This window comes from Oncorhynchus mykiss, chromosome 11, assembly GCF_057628025.1.
Source record: "Oncorhynchus mykiss isolate SJ-2025 chromosome 11, ASM5762802v1, whole genome shotgun sequence".
Classification (NCBI taxonomy): Eukaryota; Metazoa; Chordata; class Actinopteri; order Salmoniformes; family Salmonidae; genus Oncorhynchus; species Oncorhynchus mykiss.
Window position 1 is genome coordinate 13331373 of NC_143032.1, and position 13910 is coordinate 13345282.

Sequence of the window (13910 nt, forward strand, 5' to 3'; positions counted from 1 at the left end):
CTGGATGACAACTATACACACGCTTGGCATTCTCTCAACCAGCTTCGTGAGGAATGCTTTTCCTTTACGCTGTGGTCTAACTTATCCCAAACCATCTCAATTGGGTTGAGGTCAGGTCAGGTGATTGTGGAGGCCAGGACATCTGATGTAGCACTCCATCACTTTCCTTGGTCAAACAGCCCTTACACAGCCTGGAGGGGTGTTTTGGGTCATTGTCCTGAGCCAGATTTATCATAGCGAGTAATGACAATGCGCAATGCCAAACGTTGGCTGGAGTGGTGTAAAGCTCGCCGCAATTGGACACATGAGCAGTGGAAACGGGTTCTCTGGAGTGATGAATCACGCTTCACCATCTGGTAGTCCGACGGATTAATCTTGGTTTGGCGGATGCCAGGAGAACACTACCTGCCCCAATACATAGTGGCAACTGTAAAGTTTGGTGGAGGAAGAATAATGGTCTGGGGCTGTTTTTCATGGTTCGGGCTAGGCCCCTTAGACCCAGGAAATCTTAACGGGGAAATCTTAACGCTACAGCAATGCCTAGTTAAATAAAAGGTTACATAAACATGTTTTTTTAAATACACACACTACCGTTCAAAAGTTTGGGGTCACTTAGAAATTTCCTTTTTTTTTTTAAGAAAAGCACATTTTTACGAGCACTGGAAAAATGCATGAAAAAGCTCTGCGACACGGTAGGCTCCACTCGTTCAGACTGGCCTTACTTCCTCATTTATAAGAAACGATTTCTAAAGACTGTTGACATCTAGTGGAAGGCATAGGAACTGCAAATGGAGTCCTAAGTCAATAGATACTGTAATGGCATTGAATAGAAAACTACAAAACCAAAATAAAACTACTTCCTGATTGGATTTTGTCTCAGGTTTTCACCTGTTAAATCAGTTCTGTTATACTCACAGACACTATTTTAACAGTTTTGGAAACTTTAGAGGGTTGTCTATCCAAATCTACCAGTTATATGAATATCATATATTCTGGGCCCGAGTAGCAGGCCGTTTAATTTGGGCATGCTTTTCATCCAAAATTCAGAATGCTGCCCCCTACCCTAGAGAAGTTAAGGTCTCGGGGTGGGTGACCACACCACACGATGGCTACTATCAAACACCGCCAACTAGCGCACACCGCCAACTAGCGCACACCGCCAACTAGCGCACACCGCCAACTAGCGCACACCTCCAACTAGCGCACACCTCCAACTAGCGCACACAGCCAACTAGCGCACACAGCCAACTAGCGCACACAGCCAACTAGCGCACACAGCCAACTAGCGCACACAGCCAACTAGCGCACACAGCCAACTAGCGCACACAGCCAACTAGCGCACACAGCCAACTAGCGCACACAGCCAACTAGAGCACACAGCCAACTAGCGCACACCGCCAACTAGCGCACACAGCCAACTAGCGCACACAGCCAACTAGCGCACACAGCCAACTAGCGCACACAGCCAACTAGCTAGCGCACACAGCCAACTAGCTAGCGCACACAGCCAACTAGCTAGCGCACACAGCCAACTAGCGCACACAGCCAACTAGCGCACACAGCCAACTAGCGCACACAGCCAACTAGCGCACACAGCCAACTAGCGCACACAGCCAACTAGCGCACACAGCCAACTCGTAAAACGGCTACTAATGCATACAGCTAACTAGCACAGTGGCTACTAGTGCATACAGTTAATTAACAAGCTCACATCTGGTAAGTTATGCTACAGAGTCGACCCTTACCTGCAGGTCAAACAGACTTTGCACTCGGGGCACTGCCAGCCGGCCCTCTTCAGGGGGGTAACACCCACGTCCAAACAAGCCCCGTGGTAGTGCTGCCCACACGCGGTACAGAAGAGCTGGTCCTGCAGGTCCCCAGCACTGTCACACAACAAGCACTTCACCTCCTCTTTAGCTGTGGGTGAGGAGAAAAAAAATAGTAAAAAGGGACAGTTTAGGAAAGGGACATAATATTAAAAAAGACAGTTCAGGGAGGCACTATATTAAAAAAGACAGTTCAGGGAGGCACTATATTAAAAAAGACAGTTGAGGGAGGCACTATATTAAAAAAGACAGTTCAGGGAGGCACTATATTAAAAAAGACAGTTCAGGGAGGCACTACATTGAAAAAGACAGTTCAGGGAGGCACTATATTAAAAAAGACAGTTCAGGGAGGCACTATATTAAAAAAGACAGTTCAGGGAGGCACTATATTAAAAAAGACAGTTCAGGGAGGCACTATATTAAAAAAGACAGTTCAGGGAGGCACTATATTAAAAAAGACAGTTCAGGGAGGCACTATATTAAAAAAGACAGTTCAGGGAGGCACTATATTAAAAAAGACAGTTCAGGGAGGCACTATATTAAAAGACAGTTCAGGGAGGCACTATATTAAAAGACAGTTCAGGGAGGCACTATATTAAAAGACAGTTCAGGGAGGCACTATATTAAAAGACAGTTCAGGGAGGCACTATATTAAAAGACAGTTCAGGGAGGCACTATATTAAAAGACAGTTCAGGGAGGCACTATATTAAAAGACAGTTCAGGGAGGCACTATATTAAAAAAGACAGTTCAGGGAGGCACTATATTAAAAGACAGTTCAGGGAGGCACTATATTAAAAAAGAGAGTTCAGGGAGGCACTATATTAAAAAAGACAGTTCAGGGAGGCACTATATTAAAAAAGACAGTTCAGGGAGGCACTATATTAAAAAAGACAGTTCAGGGAGGCACTATATTAAAAGACAGTTCAGGGAGGCACTATATTAAAAAAGACAGTTCAGGGAGGCACTATATTAAAAGACAGTTCAGGGAGGCACTATATTAAAAGACAGTTCAGGGAGGCACTATATTAAAAGACAGTTCAGGGAGGCACTATATTAAAAGACAGTTCAGGGAGGCACTATATTAAAAGACAGTTCAGGGAGGCACTATATTAAAAAAGACAGTTCAGGGAGGCACTATATTAAAAGACAGTTCAGGGAGGCACTATATTAAAAAAGAGAGTTCAGGGAGGCACTATATTAAAAAAGACAGTTCAGGGAGGCACTATATTGAACGACAGTTCAGGGAGGCACTATATTAAAAAAGACAGTTCAGGGAGGCACTATATTAAAAAAGACAGTTCAGGGAGGCACTATATTGAACGACAGTTCAGGGAGGCACTATATTAAAAAGGGAAATTTCTAAATCGTTCAACATAATATTAATAACCTCCAGCACTATCCCAACTGGGACTGGGCGATATATCAAATTAATTAGAATTTATTTTTTAGCGCAATATTCCAAAGGAATGTATTGCAAGAATCAAAAGGGTGAGGTGTGGTTATTTTTTTATGAGCGTTTGTTTCATGTTTTCTTTTTGGTCTCGTCTGCTCCTTTTGCTGTAACTGTGCACCTTCCCATTTACACACACCAAGCTCCTCCCCCTGCCACAACAACAAAGACGAGAGATCACGTTTTCCTCTCTGACAAGCGGTTTCAACTCACTATTTGCAGAATCGGTCATATGGACACTGAAAGACATTGAGAATTTATTTTACTGTAAAGTTAAACTTTCTAACAATACCTATGTCTCCACTCCTCAAAATGCTCCCAGAACAGACACTGAAACAGTTAGACCACGTACTGCTAGTAGCATGTTAGCCAAAGACTGCTATACTAGCGGTCTAGTCTATGTTTAATAAACGTGCTATAAGCATAAAACACAATTATATAAGGAATCGGCAACTTGTTCTCATTCTGAGAAATAAGGTAGGCCACTTGATTTCAACATTCAACAAAGTGGACAGGCTAGCATGCTGTTCAAACCGTTGGAGACGGACAGAAGGGTGTGTTTAAAACCATTCAACTGGTCTAGCAAACAAATCCAAGTTGGCTAAACTTGAAATTTAAAGATTAGCTGGCTACTCAGTAGCATGTGGCCTTGTGCTTGAGAGATTGCCGATGAGGCCTGTGTCCTTGTTCTATAATGTCTGCTACAAGAAGTTAGTCAGTATTAGTTCATGTGCATTATGCATGGTTCTGGGTAAATTTGTAACAAAAAGGGGATTTTCATAGACAGACTTGAAAGCCAGATCAGTGATTATTTTATTCGCCTAGGTATAATGCCAAAAGCCCTGAATTCATTAGATTATTGCTGACTGTTTGAAATGCAGTGTATATGATCTTTAAATTGTACAAAGCTTATTTAGATAAAACATTATTTATTTATTTTAAATAGAGATATCGTAAATCGCCCGTAAGGTTGAAAAAAATATATATTTTTAGGCCATATCGCCAAGCCCGAACTTCAACGTACAGTATGTGAAAATGCTGCGTTTATGTTTTGTAGTCAAAAAGGAAGTTACGTTGTTCCAATGGCATCATCTGGTGTGCATAATGTGATCTTAACCAATGAGTAGACAATGACTATTCATAATTGGTTGAAATCATGACACACATCAGATTATGCCATTGGGGGAAAAAATATTCGGTTTTGACACAAAACATAGAAACCTGTATACGATGATATTGGAGATATGAAGTTGAAAAAAGGGAAAGGAACATTTCACACAACAGATGGCCTGGGATGTGGACTTGTTTCAACATGGGACCACGTGAGGGTTCAAAGCCTCTGACAAAAATGTATTTTGGAGTGACCTGCCATGGACCATTAGGTTAACATTAGGCTAAAGGGTGCAAAAATGTTTACATACATTTCATCCAATGAGAAAGTAACATCACTTTGAATTTAACACACTGCAAAAACATACAAAGGGTGATTTGAGTGAATTTCATAATAGACATGACCAAAAGGATGTGGACACCAGCTCGTCGAACATCTCATTCCAAAATCATGGGCATTAATATGGAGTTGGTCCCCCCTTTGCTGCTGTGACATCATCCACTCTTCTGGGAAGGCTTTCCACAAGATGTTAGAACATTGCTGCTGGGACTTGCTTTCATTCAGCAATAAGAGCATTAGTGAGGTCGGGTACTGATGTTTGGCGACTAGGCCTGGCTCGCAGTCGGCGTTCCAATTCATACGAAAGGTCTTCGATGAGGTTGAGGTCAGTTCTCTGTGCAGGCCAGTCAACTTCTTCCACACCGATCTTGACAAACCATTTCTGTATGGGGACATTGCCATGATGAAACAGGAAAGGACCTCCCCCAAACTGTTGCCACAAAGTTGGAAGCACTGAATTGTCTAGAATGTCATTGTATGCTCTAGCGTTAATATTTCCCTTCACTGGAACTAAGGGGCCTTGGCCGAACCATGAAAAACAGCCCCAGACCATTATTCCTCCTCCACCAAACTGTACAGTTGGCACTATGCATTGGAGCAGGTAGCGTTCTCCTGGCATCCGCCAAACCCAGATTCATCCGTCGGACTGCCAGAACGCGTTTCCACTGCTTCAGTGTCCAATTGCGGTGAGCTTTAAATCACTCCAGCCGACAGTTGGCATTGCGCCTGGTGATCTTAGGCTTGTGTGCGGCTGCTCGGCCATGGAAACCCATTTCATGAAGCTCTCGACGAACAGTTATTGTGCTGACGTTGCTTCCAGAGGCAGCTTGGAACTCGGTAGTGAGTGTTGCAACCGGGTAGCGGATTTTAATGCGTTACGCACTTCAGCACTCGGCGGTCCCGTTCTGTGGGCTTGTGTGACCTACCACTTCGCAGCTGAGCCGTTGTTGCTTCTAGACGTTTCCACTTCAATAACATCACTTAGCTGACCAGTGCAAATATTGCAGGGCAGAATTTTGTATTATTAATGCAACTGTCAGCAATGAATTGGCTGAAATAGCCAAATCTACTAATTTGAAGGGTTGTCCACATACTTTTGTATATATAGTGTACCTACGTGACACTCACTGACAATATAGCCTATACCAAGTCAAGGCTGTTTGTTTCACATCTATAGTGTAATCCAGTTGTCCTCATTCTCCCAGTGGAACACAGGATCTATACTCACATGTTTGTGAGGCCAGCTGGAGGTGGTCAGGGCAGAGGAGGGTGTGTCGGCGCAGGTCCTGGAATGTTCCGGCGGCGGCAGCGCAGGGGAAATGGTACGAGCGGCAGCAGCCCTCCTCACAGCACTTGATGGATGCCCCAAGGCGCTTACAGTATGCACAGCACTGCAAAACAGAGAGAGAGAGCATGAGACAGCGAAAGAGAGAAAGACAATGATTAAGAAAGCTAGTTCGAATACTTAGTTTTTCCTGATTCACTCAATAACGCCTATAAGAAAACAACCTGGTCATTTTCGAGAAGAAACCAGGGGTATTCAGTGATTTGAAACCTTTTGAAAAGTTACAGATCGAAATGGAACAAGTCGAGCCTGACAATTGCCTTTCAAGGTGACAGGCAATCATATCATTTCTATACAATACATTTCAAATCGGAACGTTCTGAACAGACCCCTGGTTGAGCTGATCAGGTTTTCAGGCATCGTGATTGGTGGCTGGAACCATATGCTTCATCTTTACGGCCAATTAACCACTGGCTCTATATTTAAGTTTCAGCACTTACTACAAGCTTTACAAAAATGTCATACTAATTCACACGTTGACCACAATCGCTAGGTATTGACACATTTCAGCTCTAACCCCCCAGCCTAAAAAGCATTGGTGCTTTTACACACAAAATCTCATTATTTATTGTCAGGCCTCACCAGTGAAATGAAGAAAATAAAAGCATATTGGATTCAAAACCCAGGTTCAAATTGAAGCCAACCTCTTTAACAGTAGAGAATTGTGATTATAGTAAAAAATAAATTAAAAAAATAGACTGCCTAAATGAGGTGCTCTGGTCAAGGCGAGCGAACCTGGCTCTAGCACCTGAATATACATTGACATTTCCGTGGCCAGAGAATGCGAGTTCTCCTTTGAATAATGAAAACTGTCAAGAGTTGAGAAAGAATGGGGCCTTCAAGATAAAATGGTTCAAGTCAGCACTTCTGTTGCTCACTTTCTCCTACTCTTCTTTAACTTTCTCTGCCTCTCCTTAGTTCTAGCAAACCCTTGTCAGGGGGGGGGGGGGGGGGGTCAAATACAAAAACCTGCAAATACCTTTTAACACCAAGTGTTAGACAATTATCGCCCATGCGCCAGTGGCTTCCTGGGGGCATCATGGGAAGGACATCCTGTGGCATGTTGTCGTATGCGGGACCATGCCCGGCTCGGGACAACACAGACAATAACTTATTACCAAAGAAATATAACTTTTAGTCTTATTATTCAAGTCAATGTTCTGTAATTCTATTGATATGCTTACTATACCCATCAAGTCCCTTGAGATGGCATAGGGAGTAATGAAGGAAAAATGTATCCCCTTCAAAATGACACCACCCTCTCTTCAAACCTTAATCCTCCGTTGTTTTGTTGAAAATAATAATCAAGCAAGACTGCTGTAATCGCATCACAGTGTGGTACATGGTTCTCTTTCATAATCTACGCTAAAGCAGAAATATAAAAAAATGTGTAACTGGAATGTTTCCATCTCGCCATACTGGCTTGAGCCCACTTCTCCCACAACGCCCCAAAGAGTAATAGTTGAGGCAAAATGATAGTGGCCCACCCCTACAAACCATCCCTCCCTCTACAAATAGCCAAAATGGCTACCGTCCAAATGGACCAAACCAGAGAGGAGAAATGCAATGGATGGATATCTGGTCCTGTGCTACTTAGAATAGAACAACAAGTTGGACCGGCCTGGTATCACATAACTGTTGTTCCACCATTGTGCTAACCCAAACCGTACTGTGCTGGCTTGGAAATGTTCTTTTCAGGACGGTTCCAGCCACATTGGTGGAAGCGTAACCAGGGAAGCACAGTACAGCTTGGCTCAGTAGTATCAAGAGGGTAATTATAAAATAGCTTCTTCCAGTTAATGATAAGCACGCATCCATTAAGAAACTGACCATAAAAAACATCTAAATCTAAGTGATTGATGAGGAATTCAAAAACTGCACAAAGGGAATGGCAAATAAGTCTGGCTGTACAGATGATTGGCAAACATACTGTAATTGACAATGACTTTTTCATTGGCAAGATTAGCAAACTTAGGCATGACATGCCAACAAACTCTGAACCTTCCAATCCATGCATTAATGAAAAATTATGAAAGACACGCATTGTCATTTCTAGTGTGGAAGGGGTGTAAAAAATGATTGTTGTCTATCAATAATGACAACACCTGGTACTGACAACTTGGATGCAAAATGACTGAAGATGGTAGTGATCTACACTGAGAAACACCTTTATAATATTGACTTCAGAACAGCCTCAGCCTTCGTTCCACTAAGCGAACATATGGAATTGTTTAAAGATAGTCAAACCAAGGATCATTCAGCCATTTGATTTAGAATTTTAAGATCACTTATGGTATCAAAAAAAAAAATTACAAATATTTGATGACCATTGAATATGTCATTAATGCTATTAGCCCATAGAAACACATAGAAACACATTGAATAACAGATTCCTGACATGGTACAGATGTTACCTGCACAAAAATTCAAAGGAAGTTCGTTCCGATGTGTCCGTCCTATATCTGAGAGATATAAGAAAGACCAGGAAACTATTTATATACTGTATTATTTTAGTTTTACAGGTATTGAACCCCTTATTTTAGCAATCTCCATATATACTTCCATTCATTTTTTAAACTGGTACTGGGGTCTTTCAGACGAGTCTCTTTTCAGCTTCTATCTCAAGGCCATTAGACTGTTAAACAACAACCACTAGCTCATAAGAGGCTGCTGCCTAGAGGCATAGACTAGAAATCACTGGCCACTTTAAGGAATGGAACACTCGTCACTTTAATAATGTTTACATATCTGGCATTACTCATCTCATATGCACATACTGTTTTCTATACTATTCTACTGTATCTTAGTCACTTAATATTTACATATTTGGCATTACTCATCTCATTTGTATATACTGTATTCTATACTATTCTAGGGTATCTTAGTCACTTAATATTTACATATCTGGCATTACTCATCTCATTTGTATATAATGTATTATATACTATTCTAGGGTATCTTAGTCACTTAATATTTACATATTTGGCATTACTCATCTCATTTGTATATACTGTATTCTATACTATTCTAGGGTATCTTAGTCACTTAATATTTACATATTTGGCATTACTCATCTCATTTGTATATACTGTATTCTATACTATTCTAGGGTATCTTAGTCACTTAATATTTACATATTTGGCATTATTCATCTCATATGTATATAATATATTATATACAATTCTAGGGTATCTCATATGTATATACTGTATTCTATACTATTCTACGGTATCTTAGTCTGTTCCGCTCTGACATCGCTCGTCCATATATGTATATATTCTTTATTCATTCCTACTTAGATTTGTGTGTATTGGGTTTATGTTGTGTAATTTGTTAAATATTACTGCACTGTCGGAGCTAGAAGCACAAGCATTTCACTACACCCGCAATAACATCTGCTAATCACGTGTATGTGACCAATAAAATTGATTTGAATCTTGTGGGCATCCTAGAGGAAAACAACCGACATGTACGTGAGAAAATCACCTTTCCACAGAGATGTGTAGCCCAAACTGTTCGGATGATACAGACAGAAGTTGGCAGAACAGGCTGCTATGAGATCAGATGATTTCTGTGATGCTGTTCTTTCTACAGAGGGGTCATAGTCGTTTGTAGACCAAAGCATTCGGACGGTACAGACGCTTTGGTGAGAAGACTGATTTTCAGGATGCCTCATGGTCTGACGAACACTGCAGATACCTCTAGCTTAAACAGATGGATTTTGATGGGGATTTCTTCATGATAATTATATTTCCGCGGGGCCACGGAAATTGTAGGAGGAGGGTTAGCCTGTCTCCTCCCCTTCATTGACACTGATTGAATTTAACAAGTGACTAAGCTCGCTTCACGGAATCAAATCAAACTTTGTCACATGCGCCAAAAACAAATAGTGTAGACCTTACCGTGAAATGCTTACTTACAAGCTCTTAACCAACAGTGCAGTTCAAGAAGAGTTAAAAGATTGACCAAATAGACTAAAGTAAAAAATAATAAAAAGTAACACAATAAGAATAACGAGGCTATATACAGGGGGTACCGGTACAGAGTCGGTGTGCAGGGTACAACTTAGCTGAGGTAATTTGTACAAGTAGGTAGGGGTGAAGTAATTATGCATAGACAATAAACAACGAGTAGCAACAGTGTACAAAAGGAAGGGGGGGAGGGTCAATGTAAATAGTCCGGTGGCAAATGTATTAATTGTTCAGCAGTCTTACGGCTTGGGGTAAAAGCTGTTGAGAAGCCTTTTGGTCCTAGACTTGGCGCTGAAAGAAATTGATAATAAAGAGGTACTGGGAGCTGTTCTGTTAGACTTCAGTGCAAGGTTTTGACATTATCGATCATAGTCTGCTGTTGAAAAAACGTGTTTTATGGCTTTACATCCTTTGTCATATTGTTGGTCAATAGTTACCCACCTATCATAAAAAAGAGGGTATTCTTTATTAATGTAAGCCTCTCTAACACAAAGTAAACCTCAAGGTAGCTGTCTTGGCCTCTTACGTTCTCTTATTTTTTACTAATGACCTACCTACCACTAACCTTGAGTAAAGCATGTGTCTATGTACGCTGATAACATTAGATACCACAGCCAGTGAAATTACTGCAACACTTAAAGAGCTGCAGTCAGTTTTAGAATGGGTGGATGGTAATAAGCTCATCTTAAATATATCAAAAAACATAAACCATTGTATTTGGGACAAATCATTTGCTAACCCTAAACATCATCTAAATCTTGAAATGAATAATGTGGCAATTTAACAATTGGAGGAGACTACACTGCTTGTTTAACCCTAGATTGTAAACTGACGTTTCAGCTAGCGACTGGAACGAGCTGCAACAAACACTCAAACTGGACAGTTTTATCTCAATCTCTTCATTCAAAGACTCAATCATGGACACTCTTACTGACAGTTGTGGTTGCTTTGTGTGATATATTGTTGTCTCCACCGTCTTGCCCTTTGTGCTGTTGTCTGTGCCCAATAATGTTTGTACCATGTTTTGTGCAGCCACCACGTTGTGTTACTATCATGTTGTTGTTATGTTGCTACCATGCTATGTTGTCGTCTCAGGTCTCTCTTTATGTAGTGTTGTCTCTCTTGTCATGACGTGTGTTTTGTCCTATATTTATATTTGATTTATTTTTTATCCCAGCCTCTGTCCCAGCAGGAGGCCTTTTGCCTTTTGGTAGGCCGTCATTGTAAATAAGAATTTGTTCTTAACTGACTTGCCAAGTTAAATAAAGGTTAAATAAAAATACAAAATTCAACAGTAGCTAAGATGGAGCCATCACAAACAACCAAACAAGTCCAACAGGCCCTAGTTTATCACACCTGGACTACTGCTCAGTTGTGCCACCAAGGACACAGGCAAATTACAGTTCAACCAGAACTCAAATGTACATGGAAGGCTAATATCAATCTCTCCTGACTCAAAGTCATCACTACTCTTCCTGCATCACTACTCTTCTTTGTGAGAGGCATTGACATGTTTACAGCACTGAATTGTCTGTTCAAACAGCGAACACACAGCTCAGAAACTCATACTCTATAAGACATGCCACCAGGGGTCTCTTCACAGTCCAGAACAGACTCTGGGAAAAACACAGTACTACATAGAGCCATGACTACATGGAACTCTTTCACATCAAGTAACTAAAATGAGCACGGCACAACACGGACTGTGAAGAGGCACGCATACGCACACACACACACACACTAACACAAGCACTTCACACACAAACTGTAATAATATTGTAAGATATTTTATAGTGAAAATGTGTAGTAATAGAGCAATGTACATATGTATAATGCACAATGTCTAGTTTGATGTACCGTTTTATTCATGTAGGCCTTTGATTTACGACAAGGTATTGTTTTATTCCTGTTTGGACCACAGGAAGAGCAGCTAATGGGGATCCTTAATAAATACTAGTGACACAACACCATACTCAAGTACAACTTAGAAACCTGTTGATTTAACATTTTAAATATCTAGCAAAATGACAACATATCCAACTACCTAATAGTATAACCTAACACGCTGCTATAGTGAGTTCACAAAAACCTGGCCGTAGTCGTGTTGGACCTGTCGGCAGACATATCAATGAGTCAGTCGGGCATACAGTAATCCTTCCTCTCGAAAGCTGCCACTTCAACAGGAGATAAGGCGATGGCATCTTAAAAATCAGGGCTACATTGGGCTACATTGTAAGGGTCTGAAAGATTATCCTGATGTCCTAATGCCAGGGTTTCTTCATGGCTCACTGCCAAACGCTGTCAACTCACACTGGAGGGGCAGAATACCACTGGTGGAAAGGGAGGGAGGGAACTGCCTGGGCAACCAACACACAGCCTGCCGGCCGAAAAACAATGGTGTTTCTGTAGTGCTATTAGCACAAGCTCACACACACACACACAATGTATAGTTAGATACACACTCATCCATAAGGTACATAGTGCCTTTAGAAAGTATTCATACCCCTTGATGTTTTTCTCTCACCCATCTACACACAATACCCCATAATGACAAAATACACCAATATTTTGAAATATTTGCTATTTTTTTTATTTACATAAGTATTCACACACTTGAGTCAATACTTTGTAAAAGCACCCTTGGCAGTGATTACAGCTGTGAGTCTTTATGTAAGTCTCCAAGAGTTATGCATATCTGGATTGTACAATATTTGCCCATTGTTCTTTTAAAAAATCTAAAAGCTCTGTCAAGTTGATTGTTGATCATTGCAAGACAGCCATTTTCAAGGGTTGGCATAGATTTTCAAGACGATTTAAGTCAAAACTGTAACTTGGCCACTCAGGAACATTGAACGTCATCTTGGTAAGCAACCAATTTGACCTTGTGTTTAAGTCTATGGTGGTTTTGAAAGGTGATTTTGTCTCCCAGTGTCTGTTGAAAGCAGACTGAAAAGGTTTTCCTCTAGGATTTTGCCTGTAATTATAGCTTAGATTATTTTATCAAAAAAAAAAACTCCCTAGTGTTTGCCGATGACCAGCATACCCATAACATGATACAGCCACCACCAAGCTTGAAAATATGTGGTACTGAGTGGTGCATTGTGTTGGATTCACCATGCTCAAAGGGATATACAGCATCTGCTTTTTTTAATGTTTACATATTTACCTATTTGTGCCCCTCTCTGCGAGGCATTGAAATACCTCCCTGGACTTTGTGGTCGAATCTGTGCTTGTAATTCACTACTCGATTGAGGGATCTTACAGATAATTGTATGTGTGTGGTCATTCAAAAGTCATGTCAACCACTATCATTGAACACAAGTCCATGTAACTTAAGTGATATATTAAGCACATTGTTACTCCTGAACTCATTTAGGATTGCCATAACAAAGGGGTTGAATACTTATTGCCTTAAGAGATTTGAACCTTTCATTCCTTATTAATTTCTGGAATGTTTGACAAACAAAATTCCACTTTGATATTGTGTGTAGAACAGTGACACAAAAAGTACATTTAATCAATTTCAAATTCAGGCGGTAACAACAAAATGTAGAAAAAGTCAAGTGTGAAAATTTTCTGAAGGCACTGTACATACTTGTCAATAAGACACTCACACAAAAACTCAAGTGTACGTGCGCGCACACACACACACACACACACACACACACACACACACCAGCCTGACATTTCAGCTGACAGCTAAAGGAGCAATCTGCCGATAGTGTTGCTGATTTAGGGTGTAAATGCAATCAGGCGAACATGACATGGAGGTGAGGATGGCATGTGTGTGTGGGTAGTGCGTGCGTCAGCAGTGTATGAATTTCAGAACTGGGTGAGTGTATAGCAGGCTGCAGCATCTGAGTGTA

General features: G+C 41.0%; 1 protein-coding gene across 2 annotated transcripts in view; it reads right to left on the bottom strand.

The window, feature by feature from the left end:
• The window catches only part of LOC110535292 (histone-lysine N-methyltransferase 2C), a 232245-nt gene that overhangs the window by 121682 nt on the left and 96653 nt on the right, over nucleotides 1–13910 (bottom strand). For both annotated transcript variants that reach the window (XM_036934913.2, XM_090189444.1), the window contains exons 7-8: nucleotides 5957–6119; nucleotides 1746–1917 (exon numbers count right to left, since the gene is read on the bottom strand). In XM_036934913.2, the coding sequence (XP_036790808.2) occupies nucleotides 1746–1917; nucleotides 5957–6119 (335 nt within the window). The remainder of the gene's footprint in view (nucleotides 1–1745; nucleotides 1918–5956; nucleotides 6120–13910) is intronic.